The sequence below is a fragment of the Phycodurus eques genome, chromosome 3 (genome assembly GCF_024500275.1).
Source record: "Phycodurus eques isolate BA_2022a chromosome 3, UOR_Pequ_1.1, whole genome shotgun sequence".
In the NCBI taxonomy this organism is placed as follows: Eukaryota; Metazoa; Chordata; class Actinopteri; order Syngnathiformes; family Syngnathidae; genus Phycodurus; species Phycodurus eques.
This window is the reverse complement of record NC_084527.1, coordinates 4,917,945-4,940,509: the sequence shown is the minus strand read 5'-3', so window position 1 is coordinate 4,940,509 and position 22,565 is coordinate 4,917,945. Positions and strand designations below refer to the sequence as shown.

General features: G+C 39.9%; 3 protein-coding genes across 7 annotated transcripts; 1 reads left to right on the top strand and 2 right to left on the bottom strand.

Moving 5' to 3' along the window:
- Positions 1-394: 394 nt before the first annotated feature.
- On the bottom strand, positions 395-7,398 carry usp30 (ubiquitin specific peptidase 30). Of its 3 annotated transcripts, none has more exons than XM_061671629.1 (13): positions 7,305-7,398; positions 5,785-5,894; positions 5,540-5,713; positions 5,333-5,436; positions 5,140-5,238; positions 4,297-4,342; positions 4,121-4,215; positions 3,696-3,755; positions 3,533-3,619; positions 3,385-3,465; positions 3,058-3,280; positions 2,877-2,985; positions 395-999 (listed from the first exon to the last, which is right to left on the bottom strand). In XM_061671629.1, exons 1-13 carry the CDS (start codon positions 7,373-7,375, stop codon positions 747-749), a joined length of 1,512 nt encoding a protein of 503 aa, XP_061527613.1. In that variant the 5' UTR covers positions 7,376-7,398; the 3' UTR covers positions 395-746. The 3 variants fall into 3 exon arrangements, with proteins under 3 accessions (XP_061527613.1, XP_061527614.1, XP_061527615.1); XM_061671630.1 differs by having other exon boundaries at positions 3,385-3,459; XM_061671631.1 differs by lacking the exon at positions 7,305-7,398 and having other exon boundaries at positions 5,540-5,654; positions 5,733-5,877.
- Positions 7,399-7,485: 87 nt separating this feature from the next.
- Positions 7,486-16,212, top strand: svopa (SV2 related protein a). Its single transcript, XM_061671624.1, is given in 17 exon segments — positions 7,486-7,889; positions 9,546-9,709; positions 9,853-9,938; positions 10,055-10,153; positions 10,937-11,008; positions 11,636-11,760; positions 11,844-11,907; positions 12,026-12,115; positions 12,117-12,152; positions 12,417-12,545; positions 12,651-12,724; positions 12,839-12,915; positions 13,971-14,075; positions 14,250-14,361; positions 14,456-14,537; positions 14,664-14,753; positions 14,826-16,212. Coding segments are annotated over 17 exon segments (1,659 nt in total). The 5' UTR covers positions 7,486-7,854; the 3' UTR covers positions 15,045-16,212.
- On the bottom strand, positions 14,266-22,120 carry LOC133399779 (D-amino-acid oxidase-like). 3 transcript variants are annotated; one of them, XM_061671627.1, is made up of 12 exons: positions 22,058-22,120; positions 21,369-21,564; positions 21,182-21,296; positions 20,779-20,855; positions 20,508-20,573; positions 19,819-19,873; positions 18,560-18,664; positions 18,406-18,485; positions 17,776-17,893; positions 16,620-16,718; positions 16,461-16,539; positions 14,266-15,040 (listed from the first exon to the last, which is right to left on the bottom strand). In XM_061671627.1, exons 2-12 carry the CDS (start codon positions 21,560-21,562, stop codon positions 15,003-15,005), a joined length of 1,026 nt encoding a protein of 341 aa, XP_061527611.1. In that variant the 5' UTR covers positions 21,563-21,564; positions 22,058-22,120; the 3' UTR covers positions 14,266-15,002. The 3 variants fall into 3 exon arrangements, with proteins under 3 accessions (XP_061527611.1, XP_061527609.1, XP_061527612.1); XM_061671625.1 differs by lacking the exon at positions 14,266-15,040 and having other exon boundaries at positions 15,862-16,539; XM_061671628.1 differs by lacking the exons at positions 14,266-15,040; positions 16,461-16,539 and having other exon boundaries at positions 16,628-16,718; positions 17,771-17,893.
- Between the last annotated feature and the right edge of the window lie 445 nt (positions 22,121-22,565).

The window sequence follows — 22,565 nt, the reverse complement described above, 5'->3', positions numbered from 1 at the left end:
AGGGTTAAAAATGTTGATAACTTTCCGAGAAGACGGTCTGGATATCTGTTACATCTCCTTTCATGACAAAGCCAAATCTGGACACTAAAATATCCTTCAGATTTTTCATGTCAGAGTAAAACAACTGCCACGCACATATGGCTTCATATTAAAAATCTCAAGAGACAACATGGCACTTTTAACTTCAAATGTGCAGCTACAGTAAGTATGAAAATAGTAATGCTGTATTACAATAACAGACACAATTAACTGTGTATGCATGATTTCCAGAAAATGTCTACAAACATTGCTGAATCATCGTGAATGATTACCCTCAGTGTTATCCGTACATAATCATTAAATTCGGATCATTAAATTCGGACCAACGTTCTGAGCATTGAAAAAATAAACCAACTTGCATTCAAATAGTTTTTAAGTGTAAATGCATGACACATGAACCTATTGAGATTTGAACCAAGCATGTACTTTTTTTTTTATCACATTTCTCAGTTTTTCTGCACAAGTCAGATACATTAGAGTAAGACATCATGTCCATATTCTTTGGAATTGGAGTCTCCTGCTTGGGATTACAGCAGCAACATCACAGCATGACAAGTCATTGCGATGATCCGTTCACGCAAGAAATACCTTATAGTCAAACGACGCATACGTGCCAGTTCGCCATCAACCATGTTGTAATGGGCAGATCCATTTTAAACGGTGCGACTGGAAAGGCAGCAGCATGAATTCAGCCTGTGGGCTTTCACTTACTCCTGCGAATGTGACAGAGCGCTCTGCTTCTGGACTCTCTCGTAGAAGAGCATGTAAGCGTTGGAGGACAGCACCTCGTGCAGGCTGGCTCTGCGGACCGAGTCGTCCGACACCCACAGCCACTGAGAGGTGTATGGCAAGGAACTGCAAGGCGGGGAGGGGCTGCGCCGGTACGTTACAAAATGTCCTGAGTGCATGTCACCATGGTGAACCAGCACAGCCGTGACTTGGAAAAGGTACTGCGGGGAGCTGGCGGGAAGGAGAAAAGGATTGTGTTTACATTGGCTGATCGATCTGAGATTGATACGTTTGATCCATCTTCTCGATGGATTGAGAAATACTAAAGTCCAGACCTTCAAATTTTATTTCTGTATTCACTGAACACAACTGAGGCTGGAATGTAGACTCCCAAGAGTAATATTACAATATCTAGCATTTTGATTTAAGATAGAATGTGCACAAAAACATTTAACTTTGTATTTTCAAAATTAAAAGAACCTCTTTTTAGCCTCTGAAGTTGAACAGCTTTGAGGTGTTACAATTCTACCAAAATTCTCAGGCATATTCATTCCCCTCAAAGTTTGAAACTCCACAAGTGTGAAGTTGTCAGCATATTGCACGACATTGCATGAGCTCTGTCTCAAACAATTCAGGTTTGTTTTATTTCTTTTTAAGACCTTTTTGTTACCCCAACAAATATTCCAAAAAATAATCAGCTTCAACAAGTGTTGTTGATAGAAGACCAGATGTTAAGTGACTCACATTTAAAGCAGTAAGACTCCAGCATCATCACTTGCTATCAAAGTGAAGGTAGTGTTCAGTTGTTTTGTTTTACACTTGTACGAATGTTAATGTTACTTAAATGTTTCTTTATTGAGATTTAATAAATATTTAATGATGAGAATAGTTTGACTGTGTAATGGTTTGCAGGTTACCGTAATTTCTTGTGTATAATGCACATCCCCCCCCCTCCCCAAATTGTCAAAAGTCAATAGTGCGCATTATACATAGGTCTAGGGGAAAATGGAAAAAAACTTTCCCATTTAATAAATGTAGGTCGCCATCTACTGGTTATGAAAAAGCTGTACACTTTCATTCCAAAATAACACCGCCACCTAGAGGTTATGAGAAATGTGTACACTTTCATTCTAATATGCCAGCGCCACCTAGATCCTATGAAAACGGTGTAGCCTACACTTTCATTCCAATATTATTATTAATCAGTTTATTGACGAGTACGTATGCAGTTGTGCTCATAAGTTTACATACCCTGGCAGAATTTGTGAAATATTGTTTTTTTAAATAATGACTGATGACTGAACAACAACCATCATTCATTTATTTATGGTAATGTTTTGTTAAATGATAATGCTTTTCTGAAATGCTTGACTGCTTAATTTGAATCCCGTTAAAATTAAATTAAATGTCTTTCGCATGGCCCTTCATGTTTTCTTGAAAGAATTGTACACATCTTACAAATTCTGCCTGGGTAATCAAACATGAGCACAACTGTGTGTTTTCTCATTTACTAAATAAAAGTAGGGCTGTGAATTTCAAAATAAGAGCAAGTTTAAAAAAAAAAAAGAAAGAAAGAAAGTATTACGTGTTCAAATAAAGTGCTTCACTTCAGAATAATTATTTTGAAAAAAAAAATACAGATAACACTTCATGTTTTGATCATATGGGTAGAATCAAAATCATGCATTGTAAAAATGCATTATACATAGGTAGAAGGGTTTTCCAGAATTTTGAGGTCAACGTTGGGAGTGCGTATTATACACGAGAAATTACGGTACATTTCAAGCAAAATCTTCATATATGTCAAACAAAACTTTGAGTTCAAACCATCATGTGTGACATTACTTGAGTTTTTTGTTTTGTGAGGTTTGATGACAATGACAGTTGGAAACTGAAATGAATCCACTTTATAGGATATGATATGGAAAAATGGTTTGAAATTAGATGCGTCAACAGACAGGATTATGTTCAATTTTGGACGTTCGACTGTATTTTTAAACCCAACAAATGGATTGAGATTCCACTGTGTATTACAGATTTGTTATTGTTCTGAGTTGTTATTGTTATTCAGGCTATAGTCATGTGTTAGGGAAATCAAGGCAGCTTACTGGAAGTCATATGTGAGGCCCAGCTGAGTGGTCCCACAAGTAGACTGGAAACAGACAGATGAAGAGTTTCCATTTGCAAAGGCTTTGTTGTTGTTATGATGCTCCGCACCTGAAAAACAAAGGACAACAAACTTAAGAATGCATGTGACAACAGAATCAGGCAGGATGATGCTGAGCATACCTGTGCCATTTGTAGCAGGCTTTTCTGTAGCCTTGCCTAAATGGTCTGCCTTTTGGTGCTTCCCAGCACGTTTGGTGCGCTGACTCATCTGTATGGAAGTGTTGTGTTTGTAACGGTCCATTGATAGAAACTCCGTAAATTGCACATGCTCTTGTCTTTTAATCGGGGTTCCTTCGCTGGACCATGTGAGTCTTTGCAGATGGATGCAGAGGCACTGGGGCAGCTGACGGAGGAAGGAACACATTGGATGGAATAATAATTACATGAGCACACAATTGTTGCAAAATGTTATCAAGCAATTCGAAGACGTGCAAAAAGGTCAATTACCTTTCCTAATTTCAGCTGTTTTACGAATGTTGTCCGCTGACTTTCCACAAGCTGTCCGTTGACTCTTGTCCCTCGCTGAAGCTAAAAAAGAAAAAACATGATCTCTGTCTTTCTCTGCATTATGCAAAGATATTCATATGTGAAATACCTTGGTGCAATTTTCACACTCTACTTCCTTGATCGTTTCTGAGGAGATGAAATGCTGTAGACACTGATCCAGCGAGACCGGTCGACCCTAAACACAAACACTCATCACATTAAAGCAAAATTTGGATTTAGGTAGGTTTTAATTTTATGATGATTGTGCTTACCCACTGAGGTAAAGGGATAGACAACGAAAGACTCTCAAAGGAATCGTATCGCACAGGACTCTGAAAAATAAAACATTCTGCTTGAGGTTGACCCAAGACAATAGGACTGTACTGTGTTTGATTCTGGGGCTCTGGAGTCAGCCATTGTGAATTAAACTGCGAGAATAGGAAAAATAAATAAATAAATCATCTAACAAAAAGTGAGAAAAATGTGGAGATCTGTATTTTGTTTGTATGTTAATTAGACACTTCTTTCTGTTTCATAGAGAATGATGCATTTCATAAAACATTTTTATCCAAAATCTATTGAATTCCACTTTTTGTGTAAATAGGCTAGGTCGTTTATGAGTAATCATATTAACTAACCATCAAACATAGCTCCCACCTTTGTGATTTTGTGTAAATAAAAAACAAAAACTACTCACTTGTTGCTCACACCGTTTGCACAACATATTACTCGTTAAACGGCCATGAAAAGGATGCCGAAACTTCCAAGAGCTTAGAATCGGGTGAAGAGGAGCTGCAAAAAGGGGTGACAAAATTCCTATTCATCACGAATTTGTTGCTGATCAAAGATTACGAGTCCAATTTCCTCTTTTACCTCGACTCTTGCAGGTCCGTGTTCTCTCATCTTGATTGGGAAGGCTCTGGTGTAAGCACACAGACATAATTTGAAATGTGTTCAAAGGTACTTTGACTTAATAAACTGTTCTCATAAAGTGTGACTGAGCCGAAAATAACACGCACTGTAGTATTTGTGTGATGACGTGTGAGTTGCGTGGCCTGGTCTGAAAGACGACAGCAGCGCTGGCTCCATCTACAGTTGGCCATTTAACAGGCGGTTGGTTCAGTGTGAGCGTCTGAACTGCGCTCATTGCGAGCGTTTTGATTTTGTTTGTGTCTGACTGACTGCGCCGTTCCATAAATGCCTGAAAGTGCATCAGCAACCGTCGCTCTCCTTTTTTCCCCCCCCCACTTTACTCGAGCATTTAGCATATCTGAATCTCGCTCCCAATTAAAATTTAGCTTGCAACACAAAGCGAAGAATAAATAAAAACTGACCAAGCAACGGCTCGTAACTCCAAAAACTTCAAAGTTGGGCACTCATAAGTTAAGGTACCACTGTACTGTATATAAGTAATACAATTTAAAGTGTGTCTTCTACATTTCCTGAAAAGATTTGTCTTGAGCAAAATTTCATATCAACCTGTCTCATTTCAGTGTGAGTTTTCCCGCTAATTATCTCTGTCAAAAGTCACATTAAATGAACTCAAGTAGCTGTTGAGTGACAAATAGCCTTTAAATCATGTTTTCAAGTAGAAACCTGCAAAAGTGTTTGTAACGCTTAATATTTTTGTCTTTTTCATCTGTCCACAAATGGTAGGCATCAGCATTTTTTTTTTCAAACTCTTCCCACAGTTAAAGCTGGAAAAGGATCGCTGACCTCTAGAGACTGCATGTCAAAGAAGTGGGCGACTTTCGGCTGGCGGTCCCTCTCCTCCTCGAGAGATGACGTTAGGACATGAAAGAGTTCGTGGGCATCCTTAAAAGAGGGATAACGACAGTGAAACAGAACAGACAAATAAAAAAAATAAACTGAGAAAAACAATCCCCACTGATAAGCACAAAAGACTAACCTGCTCTTCAAATGAGCTGATGTGCCACCGGTAAAGTCTGAGAACATCCAGCAAGCATCCAGCATCCAGCACATCTTCATCCCCAGGCTCAATACTGGATAGAGCTTTCAGCATAGAAACAACCATTAGGTTATGAAATTAAATTATGAACGTTCACGGAGTGTTAACAAGGTTTTACCTTTACGCCTCCCACATTGGTTCCCATACCTTTGAGAAGCTGGAGAAGGGTTGTGGACAACTTGTTTTCTTTACACGACTGGATTGCGGGTGAGCTTGAAAACCTCTCCAGCCACCGGATGAAGGACGGGCACGCTGCCAGGCCCTGAAGCAAGGAGTTCAGGAAGCAAGTGTTACCCAAGTTCAGCAGACCAGGAACCATACCTGTAGGAAAACAGCTCACTGTTAAAAAGGACGTCTTCACTGCTGGCATCGTGCGTCGCGTGACTTCTCACCTCTCTTCCGCTTCTTTCGCTCAGTGATTGGGCCCCACAAAACGTACACACCAGCTGCAATGGCAGCAGCTACACCACCAATGACACCCCAGTTTTTTAGCATCTTGTTTCTAATGAAGACACAACATCATGATTAGAGTTAAATTATGGTAAATTATCTCTCACAGCATGGCAGTAACTGGCAATACAGCAAAATGTATTTCCTAACTGGTTAGGATTTTACAGATTCACTCAGTCTTGTAACAGATACACTTAAGAGAGGAGCAACTCGTTACTTTATATTCACTACAAAAAAAAAATGTTAGGGATATTCGGCTCTCGGGTGAACTTTTTGGATGAACTTAAAATCCACTATAACCTAACTTAATTTGACCTGATCGAAAACTTTTGGATTCACGTCTCAATGTTTCAGTACTTTTTGCACAACTTGCTGTTCTCTCACAAGGGGCTGAATGGCAAAACTCACAACAGGTGTTTGAGTCATGAATTGACCAATGATTGGCAAGGATGTCCACTTCCTTGCCCGTCTTGCAGGCTCACTGTTGCAACCCGCTGATGACGCTCTGCGATACTCTGCGCTCGGTGGCTACTTCCTTCGAGTTTGAAGCCTCACAATGGCGAGGTACTGTTGATCAATTGCTAGGTGTCGCCTTGGTTTAATAATGTAAAAATCCGAACAGCATGACAAAGAGGACTGTTTCAATACCAATCCTACTTGAACCAGGAAACCTATTGGTTGGATCTTACATATTTGTTGAGAGTTTTGCTGTCCAGCTCTTTATTGGAGAAGTTATACAAAAGTTACTGAAATATTGAACAGTTGGACATCTGCATTTAAAGGTTTAGAGGAGGTCACATAAGTTTAACTATAAAGGATAAAATGCATTTTAGGGTCATCCTGAAATTCCCCCCGAATGCCCAATGTATCCTTAACTTTTGGGTGAACAGTAAAATATTTTGGGCTGGATGGTTACGATTTCGCAGATATACTAAAGTGCACATGTGGTATAGGTTACTTTATACAGTATGTATAAAGAAAAACTGCAGGAAGAAAAACGTAAATGTTCCAACACGTGTAACGCTAACATTGCGTGCTAGTTGTCAGGTCGACAATTACCGACGACAGCGCGCGTTGCTAATTGTCTTCTCTGCAACGCTGGCTGAAAGAAACGAAGCATGCATTTACCCCCCCCCCCAAAAAAAAACACAACAACCATTTATGTTTGTAATGATGCTAGTATTAGCAAGATGCTACTTGCCAGCAGCACCGAGTTTTATCTTCCCGTGGTGTGCTATGTGGAATCCAGAGAGCTACACGAAGAACAATATGAAGACACATCTGATATATTGCATTGCTCCATTTTCCTTCGCTACGGATTAGTAACGCGGACATTTAACCGGTCGCTTGTTTGCCAGCCGAGCGCCACGCACGGCAGCGTCGTGACCCGCTTCTATTTTGACTAGGTCAACCATTAACGATAAGGAGCTTAATGTGGTGTTTGACAAGGAGAATACTTTACCTGACGCTCGGTCCGGTGCCAAGGTATTCTCTGACAAGTTTATCCGAGTTCTCTGGTCGGTACCACAACATCCTGCTATTGCGGAACCATCGTCTTCAGCAGCATTGTTTGAGGGGAGCCACAAAGGGAGCGTACCGCTGTGTTCGTTCTAAAATGTTCCCACCGAATAAATGATGTCACGTTTGACTGCCTGTATTTTTTTTTCAAATCGCTTTCTCAATTAAATATGATTTTGTAATTTAGTATATGCGATTGTTTTTGCTAGCTACATTTGTATCCCATTCTTATTGACACCGATTAGTGAGAAAGTGTTATTAATGAACAATCTACCTGAAGTGTAAAAATATATAAATAGATTTATATATACTTGAGGGTTTGCATGAATCTATTTTGCCATCCTTTAAACTTGTGCATTGTCTGTCGCGTGCATGAATTGTGCGTCCTCATTGGCCGTCAGCGGGTCGCTCTCCTCAGTGCTGAAATCGCAGCTGGTCGTGATCATGGAAAAAGGCGATGAGGCCACACGGAGCGTCGGGAAATAAACAGCAAAATGGACGATGATCTGTTCCAGCTGAGACAGTTGCCGTGAGTTCAAACGCCTCGTGCAATTTCTCCTCCTCTTTGCATTGAATCGCTCAGTCCGTGTGCCACATTGCTCTTTTGTTTGTATGCCGAGCTCGTGACCAGAACACAACAAACTCACATTGTATCAAAGCGGCAGCGTCATGTGATGCAAACCCACATTAAGACGACCTGAAGACCTCGCTGGATGGAATCGTCAAAATCATCGGGCGGTCTGAAGCCGTGTCGTGGCATTTGCGTGTGGTTTGTCTGCTGGAAGGAGGCTGCTTTGCTCTGATTTAGACGATGAGTTCTCAACGGCCATGATTCAGTTGAGCACTTAATCTCGCAGCCTTGTCGCCAGTGGCTTCGTGAAAGCTCACACAGTTGCCTTGCAATCAAATAATTAGATAAAACAGAGTCTTCACCACTCCTTTTACAGCTGCTACTGTATTTGTTGCTGTATAGTTGGTATGACGACATTCACAAGACTGTATACTGTATAGTAGGGGTCAAAACACCTCCTGTGCAAGACTGAAAAAGCACATACTGTATGTACAATCACAACATTTTGGTGTTTTGCCTCCGTCGTTAACTTAAAAAAAAAAAAATCACCATGACATAATGTCACAGGAAAAATGTTATTCCTTAATAGACAACAGACAGGACAAGCACTTTGAGCGAAATGAGAGACAATTGAATGAAAACTTGCATGCAAGGTAATAATTTGAATACAACCAGGTTGGCGGCTGCAAGGAAGGGCCCGAGTATTCTTCTACTACTTAATCAAACATGAACAGATAGTTATCTTCTGCTTGGACGCAACTGGCACCACCAAACATATCATGTTTTGTCATCACATAGACCAAGATGGAGACAGGACCAAGATGACCTTTTCTTTGTCTTTTCACTAGAGCAGAGTTATAATTAACGGAATAGAAAACATACAAAGAAATATGTCTGGCATATAATATTTATTATATGTTACACAAAAACTGGTGCATGGAACTGGTATGACTGACATTAGATAGAGGCACACCCTGGACTGGTCACCACATATAGAAACACAACCATTCACAATCACATTCACTCCTATGGGCAATTTAGAGTCTTCAAAGAAGCTAAGAAACGCGTTCTAGGGACGTGGAAGGAAGCCAGAGAAAACCCACGCATCTCCCATGCTAATCTGCAGCATGTAGAATTGAATGTTGTGCGCTGTCATTACAGTGGTAGGACATCATTGGTGCTCTATCAGCACTTAGAGTAAGTAACTGGTCATTATCAGCAGGTGGTGGGAGAAAATTGCACTTTCCATCTGTGGAAAACTTGCACAGTTGGTGGTGTTTTTAGCCTGCAGAGCTGTCACATCAAATAGGACAATATTATTTAATCTTTCGTACATTTCATTAATAGACTCATATTTATTGGTGGAAAAACATGTTACCCAAGGAGCGGCCCTTGATATTTGTTCTCAGCCTTGCCTTCTCTTGTTGTGTAATTGTATCCTCTAGCACATGTGCAGTTGAATCAGGTCAAATCCAAACTTCAGCGTGAAAATACCGAACCACAACGCAGCTTCCGATGCCTCAAACAGAGCACATTTCCAATAGAACTGACCGAGAATTGATTGTCATTTCATGCGCGGATGGATTGCTCCAGGATTTGACATTTCATTTCTAGTGTCGTCCGCTTCCGTCACACCGGTGAGAGCACGCGCTCGGAGGATGACGCCGAAAGTCGAGAGCCCTATGCAGCGGTGTGGGTGGCGGAGCAGAAAGAGATGGAGTCCGTGGCCCTTGCAGATGGAGCGCCTGTCCCTCGGGAGTTTGCCAACCCAACTGATGGTACGGAGTATGATGGAGTGTTATCGCTTTTTCTGTTTCTGAAAACAAGCTCAGCCGTTGTAGTGCTCCCCCTCCACCCCACCCCCCCCCCCCCCCCACCCCTCCTTACATTCACAAGCTATTTTTACTGATTTTTCTTTTAGACACGTTCATGGTCGAGGATGCTGTGGAAGCCATTGGCTTTGGGACCTTCCAGTGGAAGCTCTCCATCCTCACTGGTTTGTCCTGGGTGAGAACATCTCTAATACACCTTCTTTGGGTATTATGTATTTGTTCACAGTCTTATACTGTATTTTCTTTCTTTTTGTTTTGTTTTGTCAGTGAACTCTTGATTATTGTGTTCAGATGGCAGACGCAATGGAGATGATGATTCTAAGCATCTTAGCTCCACAGCTTCACTGCGAATGGAGACTACCAAGTCTGGAGGTGGCACTTCTTACATCGGTAATTATGCTGTCATATTAGTAATATGCTTATCTGTTAGCTACTGCATGTAGCTCGCCGTTATGCATGTACATATTGATATTTATCAATTACAAAATGAATTAGAATATCATAAGTTCCTTTATTTCAGTAGTTTAACTCAAAAAGTGAAACTTAAACACATGGAAAAGCCTAGTTTTACCCTCTTCCTAGTTTCTATGTGAACAATTATTTTTCTTGTTTTTTTTAAATGTAATTTCATTTTTTGAAATGGTAAATGTGGGGGGTCAAAATGTGTCTTTGTGTTGTGAATCTATATAATATATGAGTTGTTGTTTATGAATTATGAACGTTTTCCTCAACATTCGAATTGATGCTGATACACCTTTATATGATTATAGACAACCAAGTGAAAAAATACATTTGTCTATTAATGCCATTAGAAACACTATTACCAACACAATCATTCCAAATAAGAATCTGTTCTCAATATCCTTACCTGAAAAAATTAAGTAATCCCTGGTTATTACACCCAAGTGAAAATAGATGGAAATACATAATTGATCCCCCCTATGCAACATTAATATCTATGACTCATTCGCACCTTCTACAATATGTTGGCGGGAGTCCGTGGAAATTGTTGGCCATTCTTCGGGAAGAACATTTGTGATGTCAAAGGTTTCTAATGTGTGCACTTGAGATAGAGTAACACTTAACTCTGCAGATGTTTTTCTTTTTGTTTAAAAAAAAAAGTATTCCAGTAATGTTCCAGCATTCTCTGACATATTTTGTCAATTGACACAGGCGGTGTTTATTGGAATGATGATCAGCTCCTCCCTTTGGGGAAACATATCTGACAAGTACGGAAGAAAGACGGTAAGTACGTCTTCTGCACTGAGCATGAGTGAAAATGGGAGTGGCAGTAGCTCCATTCTAGTCCTGCTGCAAATAAAATATGTTTGCAACTTGTTGCTGGAGGGACGCTAACCTGGTTCATGTACATTAAAAAACAAAAGGGATTATGTAGGATATTATGTTCATGCAAGTTTGGACTTTCAAGTGAAGGAGAAGTGGATCATTTCATATGTTGTATTATAATTGTCCTGCACCGATGCATCAGCTCACGGCGATTCTTGTAAAGCAATGGGACCGCAGAATTTGGCCTCAGTCCTCCACAGATCTTGTAATGGTTTCTTTTCACCATTCTGTGTCAAAGAAAGAACACTATTCATTTTTAATGATGCCTGAAGCATTTGATGGTAGCTGAGGTCAAAGTTTCCTGTCACTGCTCTGCCGTGTTCAAGTCTTCTTATCACTTTCAGGAATTATTGTTGTACTTGTAAGATAGCACATTTTTTAAAAATGGCATTAACACCAAATGGTCTGGGTCGCTGACAAATATAGATAGGACTATAAAATGCAAATGTCATGTCTTCCGTTTTGTGGACATTTTCTCCAAGCGGTTTCTGTTTAGCGTAATCTTATTTTTGTTTGGACACACAGGGTCTGACACTGAGCGTGTTGTGGACGATGTTCTATGGTCTGATGAGTGCTTTTGCTCCCATCTATGGTTGGATCCTCTTCCTCCGCGCTCTGGTGGGCTTTGGCATCGGCGGAGCCCCGCAATCGTGCGTATCCCTCATCCATCCATCATGCACAACCAGCCATAGGAAAACTTCAAATGAACAGTTTTGGGTTTCTCTTTTGTAAGGGTCACACTCTATGCTGAGTTTCTTCCCATGAAGTCCAGAGCAACTTGTATATTGCTAATTGAGGTTTGTACTGTTTATCTCATTTGGGTGGGTGGTTGTCAGCTGTCAAGTTAACTGAATGTAAATATGTAAAGAACATCTGCAGCGCTTTCATCCTGTGTTGACTACTGTGGCCTTACAGATATTCTGGGCACTGGGCACAGTGTTTGAGGTCCTTCTTGCTATTCTAGTGATGCCTTCTCTGGGCTGGCGTTGGCTTCTCGGCCTCTCCGACCATCCCCCTTTTCATCTTTGCCATCCTGTGTTTTGTGAGTATGAAGTCACAAGTAATTCAAGGTTCTTGAAAGGGGAAACATTATGAAAAACATACCTATTTTTTAAATGTTATACACATTTTTGGGCCTGCGTGTGTAAATCCTTTGTGAGCTGCCTACAGTATGTCAGAAAACATGTCTGTGAAAAGCTGTTCAGATTTTGGCCAGAATGTGTCACGGTCTAATTTAACAGATTTTCTCCGTCCATGTCTATGAAGAAGCACTGTCAACTAACGAGTCTCTTCACTTGGGCGGCAGTGGCTACCTGAGAGTGCCCGATATGATGTGTTGACGGGGAATACAGAAAAAGCTCTGGCTACTTTGAAGCGCATTGCCATAGAGAATGGCATGCCCATGCCACTGGGAAAACTCATTGCTGCCAAACAAGTAAATCCGTTTCTGCAGAGCGCAATGCTTCAAATGTAATTCGGCTATTGTTTGTATTATGACCTGTGATTCTAGTGGGTCTCTTGATTTCTGTTTTTTGATCAGGAGGATCGTGGGAAGATTCGAGACTTGTTCTCATCGCAATTCCGGTGGACAACAGTCCTTCTGTGGTTTATTTGGTAACTAGAAGAAACAATCATGCCACTTATTCCTTTTCTTGTCCAAAAAATGTTCCATTCCCACTTAACGGACACATTAAGCCTAACATTCAGATTGTTGTCTCTTGTCCTCAGGTTTGCAAACGCCTTCTCGTATTACGGCCTTGTGTTGCTCACCACGGAGCTCTTTCAGGAGGGAGGTACATGTGGAAGTGAGTTTTTTGCTGTTGTTTTTTTTAAAAAGAAAATGTTGTTAATTTTGTACATTGACAAATCCTAAATAGATCAAACGCAGTCTACAATTCTAAAATGTGCAGCTTTATACATTTGGCTTCATTATTTTAATGAGAGATTGGGTTAGACTTTTGTTCTCAAGGGCCATATTTGATTTTTAAAACAGACAGATGGGCAAAGTCATTTGTGGATGATGTTAAAAAAGTCCAAATTTGTATGGAAATATGTAAAAGACTATTTTTAATAATATATTTCCTTCTCACTTTTAAAAACCTCATAATGAAATACGTCATTAGCAAGTTATTTAATATAGGATACAAATGTTAAATGCATATGTTAAATAGATTTGATTTGATTTAACCAGTTATCTAATGAGAAATGATGAACAAAATGACTAAAAACTGAAAACCTACATTTTAATTAATCCATTCGAGGGGGGAAAAAACAAACAAATAAATGCAACAAATGTTACAGAAGTCTTGTTAATGTAGATGCTCGGGGTGCCGTATGCGGACAATTCTATGCTTCCAACTTTAGGGCTGTGACTATCATGACTGTCCCACAAAGCAAAGCAAGGTCCATGGAGGCATGCTTGGAGAAGTTCCTCAACTCGAAGTACAACAGATATTGCGAGCAAAGTCCTCTCTATGGTTTGTCAGTGACCTCTGATGGTCACCCAGATGTTCTTCTGAATGAATGGACATAAATTCACACAAACACTCCAGCTTGCCCCAGTCGAAGTGAAGCTGCTATGGCGCAAATAAGCCAGCATAATTTCTTTACTTAGAAACATCATATGTTTTATGTCCATAGTGCGTGCCAATAAAATGTATTTAAAAAAAAAAAAAAAAAAGAGCTGTCACCTGTGTGACAAGAGTGGACGACACGAGAAATGAATCATCTGCAAATCCCAGAGGAATCCATCCACTCATAAAATCACTGTCAAATCTAGGTTTGTTCATTTTAGTATAATAAAATACAGACACTAAAATGAGCTGATCCAATAGAGTTGTTGTTCTTTATTTCCCTCTAGTGTCCAAAGGTAATAAGATGGAGCTCAGATGCAGCCTGGAGTGTAAATATTTGAACAGTGATGACTACAAAGACCTGTTGTGGACAACTTTATCAGAATTCCCAGGTAAAAAATAAAATGACTAGAATATTTAAAATATTCATTTTTCAAGATTATTCTTTTACCAGATCACAGTTTGAAATATATGGTATTAAAAGTTGACTATCCATAGTTTCTATAGTTATTGTAACTTGCCTATGTTGTATAAACTTATGGAGGTTATGGGTTCATGTTCCACAGGACTGTTGGTGACTTTGTGGGCGATCGATCGCTTAGGAAGGAGGAAGACCATGGCCTTGTGTTTCCTTGTCTTCTCTCTGTGCATCATTCCGCTCTATGGTTGTGTGGGGAGGTAAAAGGAGAAACCTGCCATGTCTGCAATATCTACTTTAAATCAGATTGTGTTATTGTCATACAGGCAAGCACGGCTTCCCATTTTGTTACAGAGCGTCCATGACAGTGCTGATATTCATTGCCAGAGCTTTCATCGCTGGGGGATTCCAGGCTGCCTATGTGTATACTCCAGAGGTTAGTTAAAGTGTTCACATTGACTATGCAATGAATAGGATTAATCCAATTTGAACCAAATCAATACTACAGTCCACGGTAGAGAGAAGTGGCATGACCTTCACAGCATTTTCTGATACTCTACAGGTTTATCCAACTGCAAACAGGGCTTTAGGTTTGGGAACAAGCAGTGGCATGGCGAGAGTTGGTGCCCTCATCACACCTTTTGTCGCACAGGTATCACCTGCAAAGTTTGGCGCTTTTATATAAGTGGTGTATACAAATAGACACGTCTGCTTTCTCTTGCAGGTGTTGTTGGAGTCGTCCGTGTATTTAGCTCTCTCGGTGTACTGCTGCTGCTGTCTGCTCGCCGCCATCGCCTCTTGCGCGCTGCCGATTGAGACAACGGGACGAGGCCTGCAGGAGTCCGACCACCGTCAGTGGGGCCAGGAGATGACGGGCCGGGCCTCCTCCTCCTCACAAACCTCAGGGCCAATCCCTCATTCCAGTTCTGGCTCCCAGGGCTGAGCAATGTTTGAGATTATGAGAGTGAAGAGTGAAAGACAAAAAGCTAGAGCAGCTTTTCGCATGCATCTCAAGTCTCATAAACAGTTTAGCCACTAAAATGACTTCAGAGAGGCAGACAGCACAAAATGTCATGTCACTGCACTTAAGAGTCTTCAACCACCATTGCCATCCATTTTGCCACTGTATACCTTCAACAGAATGGCTGCAATGCATGGCATTCAGACCTGACAGAAGAATGGGTGAGGACAAATGAGATCTGAGAAATTCAGAAAAAGCCATACGGAAGCTGTAGAGCCCATGAAAAAAATAAAAAGTTCTCATCTTGCTGTGCGATGCAAATGAAAAGGTTAAACAAGCTATGGTCGAAGAATTATAAAAATCATAAACTTCAAAAACAAAAACAAAAAAACTATTAATCCACCGAGGAAATATCTACTTCAGTACAATCTCAATTATTTTTTTTCATTCATTGAACTGCAGAATGAAGAAAATAGCCAAATAATAAATTGTTCTGTTTACATCATAATGATGGTTCCCAAGTGTAAACGTGAACACCAATTTGTAAAAATAAAATTAAAAAATTAGTAAAGACAATTTAAGTAGCAATATTCATTTATGCCATGACCATTTTTTGACAATATTCAAATGTGTTGACCCTTTCATCACAGTATGTAGTATGTACTGTGTGTGTTGTCTGCGATATTTCTGAAATAGAACTCCATAGAACTCGCATTGCACTGGAAAATACATGAATGGAGATTCAAGTATTGGAGAACTGTTTTTTTTTTTTTTTTTTTTAATTTACTTTCATCACATGATACAATGCTCAATCAGCCTGATTAAAAAGAACATACTGTAATTACAATACTTGTAATGTGACACTACGTGCTGATGGGATCTCAGTGGGTTCTTAACATCAAACTGCATCCACAGTATTTGTTTACTTTAGATGAAACTCACAGTCGTTTAACCAAATTTATACCTCTGTAAATAATTCATCAAATGTCATTGTTTCTTTGGAAAGAGGAGATATGGAGAGTTATGGATTTTCTCACTTATTGTATCAACTGTTTATTTGGAAAAATAAGCTGCTGGTTATTACAGTATTTAATCAGTATTAAGATGTACTGAATCTTGTCAACACACTTAATGTAAATGTACCACATCATGCCAGTAAAATCTTTGTAAAAGATGATTTGATGTTATTCATTACAGGTTTTTGTAAGTTCTAGATTATTTACATTCAATGAGGTTTTTTAAAAGACTCAGTTGTTATTTATTAGTGAATAATAATTGCTCCTATAATGATAACGATTTTATGAAATGATGAATTTGATCCTAAATTGAATCACAAATGCTAAATACAAATTCACAGGTGGGCTTTCGGTGCTTTTCCCTTTTCTTTCAAGATCTCACCAAAAAGCCTGGCTGCTTCCTGGGCGCAGCCTTTGTAAATGGTCATTCCAAAACCTCCATGGCCATAGTTGTGAATCACCTACACGTGACAACCACACTAACTCAGACACTGAGGACTAATGTTCATATCTGGAGTTATAATCAGATGTTTAGAATCACCTCGACCGCAGTGGTACCACACAATAGGGTCTCTCGCTCCAATCTGATTTTGCTTCGGGCTGGCCTGAGGCCGGTCCAGTCGTCCACTATCCTGGCATGCTGTGATCAGAAAACAAAAAACTCAGACGTAATGAAAAATCCAACTGCATGCTCACACAGTATTAAGGAAGTACTTTTACAACCCCAATTCCAATGAAGTTGGGACACTGTGTTAAACATAAATAAAAACAGAATACAATGATTTGCAAATCATGTTCAACCTATATTTAATTTAATACACTACAAAGACAAGGTATTTAATGGTCAAACTGATAAACTTTATTGTTTTCAGCAAATAATCATAAACTTAGAATTGTGTCATATTTTACGCTTCATAATGCGCCACACATTTTCAATGGGAGAGAGGTCTGGACTGCAGACAGGCCAGTCTAGTTTACCGCACTCTTTTATTACTAAGCCATGCTGTTGTAACACGTGCAGAATTTGGTTTGGCATTGTCTTGCTGAAATAAGCAGGGGTGTCCATGAAAAAGACGTTGCTTGGATGGCAGCATATGTTTCTCCAAAACCTGTATGTACCTTTCAACATTAATGGTGCCTTCACAGATGTGTATGTTACCCATGCCATTAGCACTAACACAGCCCCGTACCATCACAGAACTTTGCGTTCATAACAGTCCTGATGGTTCTTTTCCTCTTTGGCCCGGAGGACACAACGTCCACAGTTTCCAAAAACAATTTAAAATGTGGACTCATCGGACCATAGAACACTTTTCCACTTTGCATCAGTCCATCATAGATGAGATGATATGATCTACATATTATATACATACACACACATACTGTATATATATATTAAAGACCTTTTGGGCAAAGTCCTCTTCTGACTGTGCCTCAGTGCATGTTTAGTGTGGAAGAACTTAAACTCGTACCAAACACTTTTGGGGTATACTCAAACTGCAATTGTAAGCTCTGAAATTCCCAGACACACTCAACTATCTTGTAAAAGTCTTCCCAAGGGGGTGGGAGCCACTATAGCTGCTAAGGGACACATTTTTCCTAGTTTAAGTTCTTGTAGGTGTAACAACCAGGTGTCACAATACCTTTGTACATATTGTAGACATTAACTGGCATCACAAGAATTGTAATTACATTACCCTGAGGCTCGGCTCGAGCTGGCAAGCCTTTTCCCAAATGGCCTTATGATCGGCGGAATCGTTGTGTTCATTCCAGTTCCCCAACTGGAATACCCCGCCGACTGACACAAGACGACTCCTGCAGATAAAAACAGAGGAAAAGAAAGCAACAGCATGATAACACATGGACCGCACATCAGTACCTTTGTAAGCACGACTAAGGTGTGTGTGTGATGGTATGAAATATTTCTCTGCATATATATATTTTGTGGGCTAGGGACTTGCAATACATGTATCATTTGAGAGATACAATGCATCTAAAATAAAAGTGTTCATTGAAGTAACTAAAAACGTCTTTCACACTGGGATTTTCGCAGCTTTTTCCCAGCTTGCCGTCTTATGTAAGGGACCATCAGGGCGACTGGCCACATCCCTTTGTGTTACAAATTAATTATAGCTGTCTCACTGCAGCCGTCTCGTGTCTAATCATCTGAAAGCGGCAGTCTGTCTCGTGCAAGCACACCCGTTTCTAGTAAAAAGCCACTTTGGTGGGTCCTGTCTTAAAGGGACAGACGAATGAATTGCGGCTCTACTGTTACTGGGAATGCAGTGTGAAAGTGGAATTTGTCACGGTCAAGTCACTTGCGCTACCCTGGAATGATATATGGTGAGCTGTAAACCCCTTGAGGAGTGTAGGTCATAACCCAGTGCTTCAACCATGGCGCTTCCACCTAGAAAACAGGAATATAAAAAGTAATAACTTCTTCCAGTCTACCCAAATGACAAATACAGTGAGTCTCCTAACCTTTATTATCTGCCCCCGGGCAGGTTTCAGCTCAGGGTCAGGCTGGAGGTCTCCAGATCTCATCCCAGTACAGTTTATCATCACATCTGCACCATTTTTAGACAGCTAAAAACACCCAAGGGAAAGAATGTAAAAAAGGAAAAAAAAACTAAACAAAAACAAATGTTTGCTTGCAGAGCATTTTTGGATGGTCATGGTATAGTGAACAAAATGTTGAAATATACAGTTTGGCCCAAAATGATTCAGACCCTGGCCAAATTTAGAGCTGGAGGTTATTTTTTTTTTGTTGAAGAGTTACCTTCTCACTGGAAATTACACAAGTGCCAAAAGACTAGGAAATTGTGTTAAGAGATATTGAATACAAATGTTTGACTTTTTCATTTTGAGAAGTATTCCTATCTTGCATAAAGTTACCTGTAGGAGTGTGACCTGGACTGATTTTTTATATCCATCCATCCATTTTCCGTACCTCTTCTCCTCACTAGGGTTGCGGACCTACGGGAGCCTATCCCAGCTATCTTCAGGTGAGAGGCGGAGTACACCCCGAACTGGTCGCCAGCCAATCGCAGGGCACATACAAACAAAAAAAACAACCGCGCTCACATTCACACCTACGGCCAATTTAGAGTATTCAATCAACCTACCATAGCGTTTTCTGGGTGTTGTTGAGTTTCAAGTTGCACTTAACGGATGTAGCGCCGAACTGTTCCTGAGCCCATGTGGTGATATCCTTTCCACATTGATGTCGGTTTTTGATGCAGTGCCGCTTGTGGGATCGAAGGTCACGGGCATTCAATGTTGGTTTTCGGCCTTGCCGCTTACATGCGGCGATTTCTCCAGATTCTCTGAAACTTTTGATGCTATTATGGATGTAGATGATGAAATCCCTAAATTCCTTGAACATGATTTGCAAATCTTTGTATTCTGTTTTTATTTATGTTTAACACATCCCAACTTCATTGGAATTGGGGTTGTGTATTTACAATTTGACACCTTGAGTGTCATAATGGTTTAATAGTGCAAAATAAACAGTGCTTAATGTTTTAGGCATGTTTTTGTGGATATTGTCAAACATTTTTGTTCAGCCACTCTCATTCGCAGTACATTTCTTCACACATCTTACAGTCGTGTGCCACTTTCCAGCCAAAAGATGACCAGTCATTCATCAAATGTCAATTCACTTTTACTCAAAATTTGACCAGAGTATGAAGAATTTGGGGCTTTAACTGTGTGTGCAACTAGACAATTAAAAAGATAACCTCTGTAAAAGATCCAATTTTCCTGTGATAAAATTTCACACCCCGTTTCGCCAACCTGAGTAGGACACCAAATGTAATATTAATACCAGAACACATGCTAATTATGATGCTTTCATTTCTGCTACGCAGGCTGTTTGTAGCGGATATACCGCAATGTATGGTGCATGGGCTGCTGTTTGGACTATGTAAAGCACTTTTACAGTGTTTACTACTAGACAGCTTGCTAGGCTAAATCAATAAGAAAAAAGAAATAAACTATTTTCTATCCTCAGCTTGCATCAGTGATGGTTGTATGTAAAGCAGTCAATCATTGACAATTGACTTATTTGGGTACCTTATCTAAAACTGCTAAGACTTTGTTATGTTGATTCAGATCTAGTGGCCTATATAAGCGACAAATCGAATCAAAGTTAAAAAGAATATGGCGTGGTCTCCGGTCATGGTTTAATGGCTGACCAAGTAATAATTTGCATCATGGTAGTCTTAAAATGACCTTTGTCTGGTTCAACTCAGGTTACAACAAACAGGTGATGTTTTATATAAAAAAAGACAAATTTAAAAACGTGTGTGTCGACGAAATTTGCTTACAGATTAAGGAAATAAGACAACGACAGCAAGTGAAACTTAATGAAATATTGAGTCCTTATTTGTGTTGATATAGAGTTGTGCAAAAAAAAAAAAAAACTCACCAGTCCATCAGCCAAGGTAAGTATGTTTTACCTTCCAATATGAGAGCAGTGTTGAACCACCCATAACTATAAAAAAGGTATACAGCATTTTAGAAGAGAGAGGTTTGTTAGAAACTAACTGAATCATCCTGTCAAAAATGACTGCAATGCTAAGGCTTTGCAATCTCTTTGGGACGAGCCAAATGTTCTGAAACAAATGAACTATGAATGGCCGTGATTTTATGATCATTCCATGTTTCGTAGTAACGTAACCGCTTCAATCCTCCGCTACCTGTAACCAGGAAACATCTTCAGCTCTCGCTCTGTGAGACATCTGAAGCCCAGGACTGTGTCTTTAAACGTTGGGTCCTGCACACACAAAACAAGACACGGGTGAGGTGAGGGCGGACTTTGTGGCCTGATTGTCTTTTATTACACCGGCCTTCGAGGTCACTGAATCACAATTGATCTACAGCTTGTAAGTGTAAAACAGCCTCATAAATGTTATTGTTTTATAAATTGCTGACATTCATTCGTCAAAGTCACATAATCAGACAAGCCTGTGGTAGATATTCCATTAGTATACTACACTTAAAAGTATATTAAACCTTCTATTTCAAACTAAAATAACCGCCAAGTTTTGGTTTCTGAGTTTTTAGCGACGACATCAAATCTAAACGCAAAGCTTCACTCACGGGGGTTGGTTCTGTGCAGAGGTTGTACCCAGATTGGAGGAAAATACCCATTTTTACACACTCTGGTGAACGGAGGCAGCTCAGCAAGTAGTCAAAGGTCTGTTTATACCACTTCCTGAAGGTAAGGAGAATGCATTATTGAAACAGGAACATTTTCAAGAAGAAGAGTCAAAAAGAATACAAATACATCTCCTGGACATCTCCCTTGTCATTGATATAGGGCTGCCAAAGACCTGCCGCTCCATCGCTGGTGGTCAGCGGGGTGAAGCAGTCTGCGTACACCTCGATGATCAGTGGAGTGACAATGGCGTGGTACTGCTCATATATGCTCTGAGCTGTGGACAGACCAAAGACTCCAGCACCGATTACAGCCACACGCATGTCTGGAGGAACAGAAGAGGGGATGCGCAATGCATCCTTTTACATTTCTGTTAGGCAGACGTGAAAGACACTTCTTATTTAAGTTATTATTATTATTATTATTATTATTGATGTCAAAGGACACCAAATGGAATGTTTGTATGAATGAAATATCATTGTACAGTACTGTACTAATTAATAAAAAAAATTGTAATTGGATTAATCAGAAGAAAAGTAGCTCAGCAAGACAAGAAATCAATCAATATTACGTGCAATACTTTCTATATAATGTAACTAGCAACTAAAGTTGAATGAAAGTAGTTTATCTAGTTGATCAAATTCGTAACTAGAACAAACAAGCGACGTGCAGTGTGGTCCAAGGGCGGAAATGATTAGCATATACTTGGCATTTCTGCGAGTGTCGCGCTTCAGTTGTGGCGACTTTGGGCTTATGGCATAAACTATATGAAACACAGACGCCAAAAACGGACAGTGTGTCGAAACAAGTCACTGTACCGTCAAGAGGAGAAGAAGGCGATCGACGTCCGCAACGTGGAGGAGTGCGTCTGCTGTGCACGTTAAATGTATAGCCAATATCACTGAGCGAGGGGCGGAGTCTATATCGAGCTCTGACTGAGGTGTCAAATTCTATTTATTTTTTTTTATTATTTTTTTTTTTCTCATAGCGGGGCCACACTGCAGTTACGGTTTCCCTTATGACCGTGCGACCATATAAATGTTTAATATGATTATTAGAGTATTACATACACTGTACACAACAATGTGATGGATGACTACTTTTGATATCGGAAGTCAAGGATGAAAGTTTGTACAGCTTTTGTTCACGTTGGTAACAAAATAATGCTTGCAATATATCAACGTTATTATTGATGACACATGCCAATTAGAAATTTCGGTACATTTTTTTTTTTTTTTTGCAAGAATCATGGAAGTTGACACACAAAGTGTGTGTGCCAGATCTGGCTCCTTGGACTTGAGTTTGACACATGATATATTTCTGTCT